At 33.5% G+C, this 12,328-nt stretch overlaps 1 protein-coding gene across 1 annotated transcript; it reads left to right on the top strand.

Annotated features, from left to right (window-relative positions):
* The first annotated feature begins 109 nt into the window (after nt 1–109).
* On the top strand, nt 110–10,938 carry LOC117335184 (arrestin domain-containing protein 3-like). Its single transcript, XM_033895168.1, has 9 exons — nt 110–466; nt 2,526–2,598; nt 3,337–3,484; nt 4,125–4,227; nt 4,444–4,584; nt 5,521–5,636; nt 6,111–6,312; nt 7,248–7,396; nt 8,494–10,938. The coding sequence occupies exons 1-9, from the start codon at nt 208–210 to the stop codon at nt 8,557–8,559; spliced, it is 1,257 nt and encodes a 418-aa protein (XP_033751059.1). The 5' UTR covers nt 110–207; the 3' UTR covers nt 8,560–10,938.
* Nucleotides 10,939–12,328: the final 1,390 nt, after the last annotated feature.

Genomic DNA, 12,328 nt, shown 5'->3' with positions numbered 1-12,328 from the left:
GAAACTCTCTAGAATTTTTATCAAATCATTTACTAAGACACTCGGTAGAATGGTAAATGTCTATTTTTCCGCGAAAATCTCAATGCGCAAACGTTAGAGATGCTGAAAATGTAACTTCCGGGAAGATGGTTGTTGATTTTTTTTGGACTGGAGCAAAATGATTTGTAAGGGTTTTGGGAAGACGTGAACCTATTTTTCACCCTCGAAATGGGTAAATTGAAATGTTTTGAGATAATCATGGCGGAAAACAAGACAGTTTTCCACCCTGGTGAAAAAGTAGTAGGGAAAGTTGTGGTCGAGTTGAAAGGCGATATGAAGATGAGATCTTTGCGAATTTTTATGCGAGGTGTCGCCAAGGTACATTGGACTGAAAGTCGGAGTACAGGCAGTCGACTTGGCTCCTACACAGAACATTACAATGCAGAAGTCGAATACTTCTTCAAAAGACAGGTGCTTTTCGGCGGAGGTATGTATCAACATGAACCAACCAACTCTGCAGTCTAGCTACTAGCTGTTTCAGTCTGCTCTAAATGCATATGATACGGTTATATATGCAGCTGATCATAACGACCCAGCTGATATATAATACGCCAAACTTGACTCTGATTATTACCTATCTTATAAGACCCTTACAACAAGGCCGAAGGTTCGCTCACAGTATGCAATAGAAATTCATTTAATAATAAAATGTAAAAATGATTCGGTATGAATTTCGTTTGATATATAATAATTTGGTTATTGTTACTTATTAATTAATAATAATTGATAAGTATGTTAAATTTATTTACAAATAAAGGATCTATAGAGATACCCTTCACCAGACTGAAGATCAAGGTTTAAATATTTGATAATAGATGAAAGTGACATTATATATATAATTACTTGGATCAATAACCATTAGCCTCTCTGTTGTTTTGTTTTTTTCAGAATCTCCATTATTTATTATATCTATACAGTATTATTCATTTTTTACTTTTTTTATTTATTTTTTTTTTATTGACCTTTTCTCTTCTCTGTTATACTTTCTCTTCAATAAATTATCTTCTCTATTATAAAGCAAAACTTTCCTCTCAATTATGATCTTTCTTTTCCTCCATTAACTGATAATAAGCATTCTATTTTACTATATCGTTACATAATTAGAAATACAACTATACCACTAAGATTATTTATAATATTTATGATAACGGAAGTACGGAAATGACCTGTATAGGCTTAGCCTGTTGTCCAATCCATTTTTATATCTAAAATCTATCTCTATTATGAAATATTGTATGTATATTAATTCAAATGCTTGATTGAATAAAATATTTTGAAATGAAATTATCATTAGCCCAAGTTTCCTCTGTCCCCGACAGCATTTCTGCTGGAGGGCCAGAGCACACTACTTTATAAAAATGTTGTTTTTTTTTGCATACAAAATAGATATGACATAGCACAGAACACCTACTTTTAATATATATGTATAAAGATATTATTCATTCATCCAGAAATACTCATTTATTCAATTTATTTATTATATGGTGTAACAGGAAAGAGAGTAGTGTGCCTCCACAGGGGATCAAACCCGGCGACCCTCGGCTTACTAGTCCGCACTCTACCAACTGAGCTAAAGTGACATCCCTCCTAACATGGAGCTAGAAGGCGACCATATCACTATGTACACTATTTACAATTAAAACCTGCCACAATAGTTTAGCCCCTCACTTTCCCCTGCACAAATATTCACACTCTAGAACTAAAGAGAACTTCTCCCTAGCCAAGTGGTATATATTGCAGTTAGTATATATATTTCCCAGTGTTGCATAATAACAATTTCTGTTAAATTGGCACCCAGGCCAATTAATTTGGGGCCTGAGAAACATTGATAGAAATGACCATCCTTACTTTTACAAGCATCACTGCTAACCCTGGAAAACATGAGGAGTATGTCACTCTGGTAAGATACTACCGGATTCCATGTCTTTATACCGTTTAAAGACTTAATAGCTATATATAGTTAGCCAGCGGTTCCCAAATAACAGAGACAAGGAAATAATATATACCAGATATAATAAAAAGCTCTAGATCTACAATATGCCCCATATATATGGGCAAATTTACTTTGATGGTCCTATTTAATAAAAAAATATAATATGTCATTAAAACAATGTGCCTCCAATTGCAAGAGGGTGTCTACATATATGAGCAGTTGACAAAAATGTTAAATTTGGAGTTCTCACATTTACCATTTCGAGTGTTTACAGTTATTTTATGGTAAAAAATGTACATGATACCATTTTGTTTAAAATTCAAACTTTTGAACTTCTACGTATATGTGATGATCGTTATCATTGACTTTTATACCCACTGGTATCATGCTCCATTGCTGTATACGTATTTTAAATAAAAAAAAAAATTGGACATTTAGTGTGATGAAGATATATATAAAAGGCCAAAGGTATTGCTCCAATATATTGTAGTTGCAATCTCATCTTCATTGTAAATCTACAAGTAACAACTTCAATCTCTTTTGTCTGTTGCAGAGGTGTCTGAAGGTAGGGACACGTTGTTGGAAGGTCGGCATGAGTTCAACTTCAACTTTGAGCTGCCGATGGGGTGAGTATATGTGTTGAAAAAACAAGGTATATCAGTCAATCAGGGGAAGGTCAAAAGATGGAGCTGAGGTCAAGTGAATTAAGGTTGTTGTGTCAATTCACTAATGATTTCATGTTATTGAATAAAACATAATCAATTTTATATTTCATCTTAGAGTTGAATGCTACTTTTGGGGTGTCATTTCAAAGCTGAGCTAGCGAGAGGAATATGATTCTAAGGTTTTTCAAGCTGATTTTCTACATTGTTAATTAGCATAGCATACATTTGTGTTATACATTCAACAAGTTGTTAGTTTGATATTTATTCATTCCAGCTGAATAAAAATATTGTACAGGGAGTCCAGTTGACCCTTGATTTTTAGCAATTTCAGAAGTCACATCAATATATATTTCTCAGAAATCTGAAGATTAAAACATTTATATATATATAGCCTATAGCTATATATAGCTATTAGACATATCCTTTCAATCCAAAGAGTCAAATATCATTTTGGGGAGTCAAAAACATGCCCTCAAGGGTCTATGGGATGTCCTGATGTGAATTAAGCTGTCAGGACTAAGTATCTAACGTGGTAAATAAAGACAATGATTTCTTTGGGGGGGAAATTGAGAAAATGGACATGCATTTGAGGATTTTTTAAGGCCAGCAGCTGAAAATTAAAAATTTTCGCTGGGGAAATTTAGCCATAAATGGTAAAGAAATGGGGCTAGACTGATTCCTCTTCTGACTGTTTTGCAGTGGAATTTCAACCTCATTTGAGGGCAAACATGGTAGCATTAGATACTGGCTCAAAGCAGAGATGGACAAGCCTTGGTCTTTCAATCACAAAACAAAGAAAGCCTTCACCGTCATCAGTCCTATCGACATCAACAAACCAGAGTACCAGGTACCAAGATTTTGTTAAGACATACTTATGATAAATCTCAAATGTTTAATTGATTTTCTAAATCTTTATCTCTCGAAGATATATCCATATATACATCATATAAGGCATACACAGGATTTTCACTTTTACTCCTGTCTAAATATGATAATTAAAAAAAACTTAATTATCAATAGAGAGATTTTTGTTTCATATTTTAAAGATTGCAATTCAAAACTGTTTATACCAATGCAAACCAACTAAGTAAGAACAAACTGATTGTAAGGATGTATAGTTTCAGTAACCCAAAGCTTTGGTTATTTGTATTTATGATATATATCTGCTAGGAAGTTTTAAGTGCTGAGCAACAGTTAAGTAAATAGATATGTACATAAGCTGTTAGGAATCTTAGTAGATCGAGGCTGGTATATCCAACAGTCAGGATGACATTTCTGCTTGTCGTCTGGTACTGGTATGTAGTTATCACATGTCGAGGTTGTACTGTTGCTCAGCTAGTACATGTTCTGAACCAGTTGTAGTTATCTCCCCTGATTTCTACAAGCAGTACAACCTCACATGTCAAGGTTCACATGTCGAGGTTGTACTGCTGCTCAGCTAGTACATGTTCTGAACCTGTTGTAGTTATCTCCCCTGATTTTTACAGACGTGTGTTCAGAGCAGTGCAGAGACAACCTTATGTTGTTGGTTGTGTACATCGGGGCCAATTTCAATTACCGCCAGGTCTGATCGCCGTGGCTACTGTGCAGGTATGTATTCATGCAGCAAACCAAGCAGTCAAATAGAGATGATGAAACTGTTTATGAACTGTATTTAATTATGTCAGAGAAAATCACAATCTTATGTTAGTGAAAATGAAGTAATATGTTTTGAAACCATAGATAAATCGTTTATTTGATAATATACTGAAATCAAGATTTTAGGATGGAAGAGACTAGATCCTCAAATTGTTTTTATTTATTTAGGGGAATCAATAGCAGTGTCAGCAGAATTTGACAACCACTCATCAAGGACAGTGATACCTTATGCTACACTGTACCAAACACAGGCCTTCTTCGCAAGTGGCAAAACAAGGGTCAGGAGAACCAAATTCACAGTCCTCACAGGTATGAAATTCTCAAATGTACAGTAATATATTCTCAAAGGTACAGTGATGTATATGTATTCTCACAGGTATCAGAATATTATATTTTTATAGATATAGTTGTCTTTATATTCTCTTAAGTTTAGCCATATGTACATTGTAAATTTTAACACTTTTGGGTATAGTGATCTGTATTAAACAGCGTTACTGACATACTAGTGTCAGTATTCTCATAAAGCAGTGTTGATATTATCTCGGGTAAATCAAATTGTGTCACTTGGAATTAAGGTAATCATTACTTTTCTCAGAGCCAATTGAAAGTAAAACCTGAATGATAGGGAGGGACACTACAATTTTAAGTCAATTCGAGTGACCTCCTCTAGGCCTTAATTGGCCATTTAAAAATATTAGCATAATCCAACAAGCCATTATAAATGTGTAATCCTGTAAATATTTGTTGTCTTTTGTAGGATTACCTGTAGTTATCCTGTAAATATCTGTTGTCTTTTGTAGGATTACCATCCTGTAAATATCTGTTGTATATTGTAGGATTACCTGTAGTTATCCTGTAAATATCTGTTGTATATTGTAGGATTACCTGTAGTTATCCTGTAAATATCTGTTGTCTTTTGTAGGATTACCTGTAGTTATCCTGTAAATATCTGTTGTCTTTTGTAGGATTACCATCCTGTAAATATCTGTTGTCTTTTGTAGGATTACCATCCTGTAAATATCTGTTGTCTTTTGTAGGATTACCTGTAGTTATCCTGTAAATATCTGTTGTGGTTTGTAGGATTACCTGTAGTTATCCTGTAAATATCTGTTGTGGTTTGTAGGATTACCTGTAGTTATCCTGTAAATATCTGTTGTCTTTTGTAGGATTACCATCCTGTAAATATCTGTTGTCTTTTGTAGGATTACCTGTAGTTATCCTGTAAATATCTGTTGTCTTTTGTAGGATTACCTGTAGCCCCTGGGACCAGAGGGAACTGGGAATCTCAGCTCCTCAAAATTCCAGCGGTATCTCCATCCATCATGAACTGTTGTGTTATGAAAGTAGATTATTACATCAAAGTGAGTATACATACAGTACATGAGGTATATTACATACTGATTATTGTAGCTTGTTGAATATTTAGGGAAGTGTATTTCAATTTTGGCTTGCCTTATTAGAGCAGAAAATTTTGAATATTGAATTAAAAGAAATACAGTATTAACATACATGAATTTAAATTAATGACCAAAACCATTACAGTATTTAGTAATTTACTATCCTGGTGAATATTTAAGTTAACTGTCTATTTCAATACAGGATTCTGGAATTAAACATATTTGGTTATTTTGGTTTATTTTGTTTAACGTCCTATGAACCGCCAGGGTCAATTAGATATAAAAACTCAATTTTATTTTGCTATATGTATACACGCCACCTCAGTAGATATTGTTTGTGTCAAATGGAGAAACTTACAACACTTTGGAATTATGGAGTAGAATGGCTCCAAGTTAAACTGGTACTGTCTTTTATATATATATGTTTGGTAACTTCAGGTCGCCTTACACATACCCGGGGCTTACAATTTGACCATGCATTTACCCATTGTCATCGGGACGGTTCCATTTAGACGTGGAACATTCAGATTCCCAGAGCCTCATTTCTTTAGAGAAAACCAAAGACATTTTGATTGTGTGGAGTACCTTCCCATACCACCTCCCTACAGAGAAACAATCACCCCACCTCCGCCATTCGATGGTAAGTTACCCATCAGCAATTCCACAGCTTGTTTGTTTGCCAGATTTATTACCTTGTGAAGAGCCAAGGCCTTGAACTGTTAGTAGAAACTGGTCCATCATATGCTATATAGACCAATCAGGCTGAAGTGTCTTACTCCAGGACACAACCATGTAGCTGCTGGGCATCCCGAGATCTTAGCTTCGTTCGAAATGCAAAACCACCCTAAGGTGAGATCTCCACCTGAGGTCCATTGGTCTGATGCTCTACTGACTGAGTCCTACAGAGAGACCATCACTGCACCTTAGACTCCATCTGTCATTCATAACCACCGTATTTACTATACATGTATTTGTTTATTCGAAATGTCTCCCAGCTCAAGAGACGAATGTCGCAACAAATGAGTTTTAGTAGTGTGTCGTCTGTCGTCCTTCTAGCATCATCTTTTTTCTACAACTTCTACAGTAACTTAAAAACCAAAAGGCCTAAATTATGATATTAGGCTGGTAGTTTCCTGGTACGGAGCCCCACAAAGTTAGCCCATGTTCAAGGTCATAGAGGTTAAATTTGTTAAAGAATTAATTTAAAAGAAGGTGCCAGTTCCTGACAGAATTACTGGTTATATGATAACTGCTCTATACATACTTTTTAACCCCAATATGGTATAGATTTGACTTGGGCATCCAATACTTCCTCTAGGTCTTCTTAACCCAAGGAGTTGAGTCTGCACCAACAACACACTGGCATAACTACAACTGCCAATGGATTTGCAATATGATTAAATTTTGTGCTAATTAAAATCTTCCCACTTTAAGAAATATAAATAAATTGATTTTTTAAAGCACTGAAATAGAATCATTGCATTATGTTGTCAAGAAATGAACTCACAATTAAATTCTTTTGGTGATTCACATTGGTATGCATAACTGTATATGAAATAATTATGTAACCCGCAGACCCACCGACATACCATGAGAGTGTAGGTGGAGCTGTTAATATCTGGGACGATGAGGATGACGACCCCAGATACAATATGGGCGACCTCACATACACACCAATGTACACCTACGTATACAACTACAGACCTCCACCAGCATACTCTGAGGTAACAATATAAAACATCTATTTGGTCACACACTCAGTGAAATCGCCATCATTTGTTAGTAAGATTATTTTTCTGAAATTTGGGTTTCTCTTGCTGGGAAAGAATCTGGAAAAGTCCTTGAATACAAAGGCAAGTTCTTGATTTTCATGTACATGCCTTGAAATGTCTTTAATTTTCATTTAACACTGTTAAGATTATATCAGATATCCAATAAATTGGTAGGATACAAATTTATGAAGACAAAAAAAAGAAAATAATAATTTTGTTGATGATCTTTTTGTTATCATTGTTATAAAAATCCTGCTTTTTTCAAATTATCTGCTTCTCCCGCTATATGCACAGAAAGGTGCAGCAAAGGTGATTGCTGTGATTTCTAACACATATCGCATGATGTTGGCATTATGTCGGTGATGCCATGCTATGTTGTCTATAACAAATTGTTTAAACATGTCGTTTTATGAAAAGCAATGATATAAGAAAAATGTGTGTGAATCATTTCAGAGAGGAAAACATTAAATTGAAGTACTGTAGCAAAGTTAAATGACAACAACATAACAGTGGGGAAGTAGCCATCTCCCATGAATCTTTAGCGTGTAGCAGTACTTAGAGGTTAAAAATTTCCTATTTGTCACAAAAGAAAGATCATATTAATAGTTTAACCAACCAACAACATGCAACATTTTTGTTTACAAACAACAGACCCCAGGCAGACATGTTGTGTAGTCAGTGTTTGTTAGCGTTATTCTCGGGACATACAATGGAGATGTTTCTAGAATTTTGGCCTTGCCTTGCTCACAATCACATAATGCATAAAGAATAATATCATGAAAAGACAGTCATCATGGATTTCATTTTGAAATATTTTTTTTTTCTTTTTTCATATTTCTTCCTTAATTTATAATATGCCCACAATATTTTTTGGTTCAAAGATTCCTTTGGGATATCGTGTTTATTTCATTAAATAATTAAGGTTTTTTATGGACCAGAGTAACAAATTATTCCTATGAGGATGTTCAAGGATAATTTCACAGCATTCTTATATTCAAGTCCAAAAATACCTTTCCTTGTGTTGAGTGTGTCAGCTTTGTTCTCCACAGGAGGATCCTAACCCAGTTCAGATATGTGAAGCTCCCGCCATCAGACCAGCAGCAGAAGATGTATGATGATGACTTACATGTAAACAACTTGTTGTTTATCCTTAACACTTGTTGACGGATATCTGTCACCTGTGACTGAATTGTCCTAAACACAGGCGTCAAGTTCATCCGCAAGGTCAACAGTTGGTTTTGTGGCCTTTTGCATTGCTACCAAGTTGAACCGCTTGATAAGGATGATGTACCTCAACTCAGCTAACACTGGTGGTAAGAGAGGAGATTTCCATAAAGGGAGATCATCCTGAGTATAAACTAAGGCAATCTCAAGGTTTGCAATCAAAAAGGGAGATAACCTTGAAAGGTGGCATTCTTGACACCAGCAGCGAGCCTCTCTGACAGTAAGGCTATCCCTAAGTCATGTAGTTTATATTGTAAGGAAATTGTTATTTTTGAGTATAGATATGAAAGTGGGTAGCATTTGTATGGATCATTTGTACAGAAAGGGTTATCAGCTTTTTACCATCATTTGATTTTTGTTTTCATAAAATGCAGCATGTACAGTGTACATGTTGCATGGACATCCTCGGACCCACTTTTGAAAATATTTATTTTTGTTTCATGGTTCATCAGTTTTTGTGGTAAAACTTAAGAACAGGATTAGGTAATTGTAAGACAAATATTTTATAAAAATTTCAGTAGATGTTGTGTTTTTTTGGAATAAAATTTTGTTTATTTTGATTAAGAAATATTTATGAGTGTGTCTCTTAGAAAGAGGTAGTAGCATTTCCCTATCAAAAACCAAGTCATTGTATTCACTGATGTGATGTATTGTTGAATTACATTTTTATAGAAAAACTTAGGTTTACAAAAATGTCAAGTCAAAATATCTTCAAAGATAAAAAGATAAAAAAAAAAACCAAAAAATTCTTATTATTCACGATTTTAATCCCATTCAGTAGTAAAAATAAAATGGGGAAATTATATTTGGAATTTGGACCACAAAACCTTGAAATGAGTTTTAACGTGACATACACTTGTTGAAGTGATTTGAATAGATGCTCGAAGATGTGATGCTGAAGCTCACTTCTAAAGAAAAAGAGTTTGTCAGATTGATCAGAACATAAAATGAATGTTTGCTGGTGCTATATTAGTTTTTCTCATTATTTATGGATATGATTATTTATTGTATACTGTTTTGTTGATATAATCATGTTATAACATTAAATGTGAATTTTTATATTATGGAGTTTTCAATAACTATATTTAGCAATTAAGATGTTCTGCATAGTTAATATGATCCGACATACTGAAAACAAATGGTTATTTTGGTTTTTGATTTTCTGTCTGAGAAAGACATATAAGAAATGTAACAAAAAATGCTGTAGATGTATGATTTACAATGGTGAAGTGTCCTTTTACTATGAGATTCACAAAATCAAAAATCAATGGATTTAAAAAAAATATATTATCAAGTGAAGCTAATCCAGCTGAAAAAATCAGTTTGAAAGTTAAGAAACATCACTTACTATTGAGGAACCATTTATATATGATTTTTTTTATTAGAATTGATTGAATTAAAAGGATGAGAGAATGTTACTATATGTAGATTTTATGAATTGTTGATTTTTTTTAATGATAGAACCGGTGTAGTTTATATACGCATTGAATGGCATAGTATACAACACTCACACACTAGCATCGTAAATATAGGCACATTTATCGTTCCATATTTTTCCTGAATAGAACCATGGCAAGAACATGTACTCATTTCATGGGTTATTTATTTTCTCATAATAAAATGGTTTAATTTTAATTTGAAGATCATTCACTATATATATAACGTAAAGCTGTTATGAATCAATCTGTAGCAAAGTCCGTTTCATACACATGTACATGTTTTGATTAAGACCTACCAATTAAGTTATCTCTTTCTCTCTCTCTTTGTTTTTCAAACGAAATAAATGACTTTGAAGTGTTTGGAACTTTCACCACGAGACATAGGATTAGATAGGGTTCCGATTTGACATAAATCATTGTAAAATCCAAAGAAATCTGTTTGAAATATTCTGTCTCCAATTATTATTTGAATCCTTAAAAATATGTCCCAAATCTTATGTCTGAGTAAAATTGTATTTTTTGTTTAAATTCAGAATGAAAACTATAGTTGTCTCCCCACTGTTACCCGACATTTTCACGACAAGCACGGTTATACATATTTGTTTATTGATATTGTTGACTTCATCCTTTACAATTATCTATGTATTTATTTTGATATATTTTGATGTTTCATATCAACTCATGTTTTTTAAGATAAGACTGCATGACCAAAGGTTGTAAAAAAATATCTGATTGTACATCTACAAAAGCATTTCAAACATAATTCATTTCCACGTACATTTTGTTTAATTTATTTTGATAAATGTATCAAGTATTTATTAGAAAAAAAAATCTGGAATTTGAAATTGATTGAAAAAGCATCAAAATAGTTTTAAAGAATTTATCTTGATTCATTATTCACCAAATTTTAGATGAAATCTTTTTATTATAATATATATCATAACATAATTTTGATATTTATGAGTCGTAATTCATGAATTAATTCAAATTCAGTAAATTAATTTAAGCCAGTATAATTATGTGACCAAGCTGTATTAGTGTTTATACAAGCTTTATGGCTCGTGATATTTGACCATTACCATATTCAGACTATGGATGACTTAAGTGTGTTGAAATATGTGACCTTGACCCACTTTCAAGCTCAGAGTTCAAATATGTTAGAACGATCAAAGATTAAATGATCTATGCAGAACCAAGTGACAGAGGCAAAAAAGGTGACTAGATTTGCACAGTAGTATGTTGGAATAAAGGGCTATCAGATTTGTTCAGATGAATTTTTAGGTCCTCTTTCAAGTTCACACGTGTTTAACCTGACTTTGATCAAATTGATCATACATGTAGCACAAATCATTTCTTTTTAGTGCTTTCTGCTTCTTCTCTTTAATTTCCTGTAAATAAAAAAAAATGTTTTCGCTCACCTGGCATAAAGGGCCAGTGTGCTTATGCCATGGCGCAGCATTCGTCATCCATTGTGCGTTATCTGTCAACATTTCTGTTAAATCACTTCTAGTCCTGAACAACTGAATAAATTTTGATGAAATTAGGTCTGAAACATCATTGGGCAAAGGAAAACAATGTTGTATAAACAGAGGATGTGACTTCCCTGGGCCCAGAGGGGCATGGCCCAATATGGCAAATATCTGCAAATCAAAAATCTCTCTTCTTTAAGAATATCAGGATTTGATCCTCTTTTGGTTTGAAACATTGCTTAAAGAGGCAGCTCAAAAAGTAGGAAATCGTTTGCAACATAACTTACATGAAAGTATTTTGCCATGATTACTGGAATATCCAGTTTGAGCAATGCAGGCCCTCTGGGCTTGTTCTTTGTGAAATGAAATATTTATATTAATTTAATTGAAATTTATTTTCAAAAAGCGGACTTACAGTTATTTTCTGAAAGTTTGTGAACAAATCTGAAGATTCGGTACTAGTTTCTGTTTGCTTCGATAATCTGGTCATGAAATATAGATTTCTTTTTTTTTTTGTAAAAAAAATCCCTGATGTCATTTCCCCTCATCTACATTGTATATTAAAAAATAGCACTTGTTTGTTGATGATTATGTTTTGTTCAGCATAATTTTGATCCTTTTGTGTATATAAAACAGAATTGGTAAGGATCTTCATGGCTCTGACCCCAGAATTCTTCACATCTAGGTAGAAATCTCATTTACTTTCCATATATACCATGAAGGATTTGTTTGATTTCTGAAATTTAACTCAA

The sequence above is a fragment of the Pecten maximus genome, chromosome 9, assembly GCF_902652985.1.
Source record: "Pecten maximus chromosome 9, xPecMax1.1, whole genome shotgun sequence".
Taxonomy (NCBI): Eukaryota; Metazoa; Mollusca; class Bivalvia; order Pectinida; family Pectinidae; genus Pecten; species Pecten maximus.
The sequence above is the reverse complement of the archived record's forward strand: the minus strand, read 5'-3'. Positions and strand labels throughout refer to the sequence as shown.

What these genes read in the sequence shown, in the direction of transcription:
- LOC117335184 (XM_033895168.1), top strand. Translation starts at nt 208, where the DNA reads ATGGGTAAATTGAAATGTTTTGAGATAATCATGGCGGAAAACAAGACA. An exon ending in AAGTAGATTATTACATCAAA is followed by an intron (nt 5,637 to 6,110) that starts GTGAGTATACAT and finishes TGGTAACTTCAG; the next exon opens with GTCGCCTTACACATACCCGG. An exon ending in CCCACCTCCGCCATTCGATG is followed by an intron (nt 6,313 to 7,247) that starts GTAAGTTACCCA and finishes TGTAACCCGCAG; the next exon opens with ACCCACCGACATACCATGAG.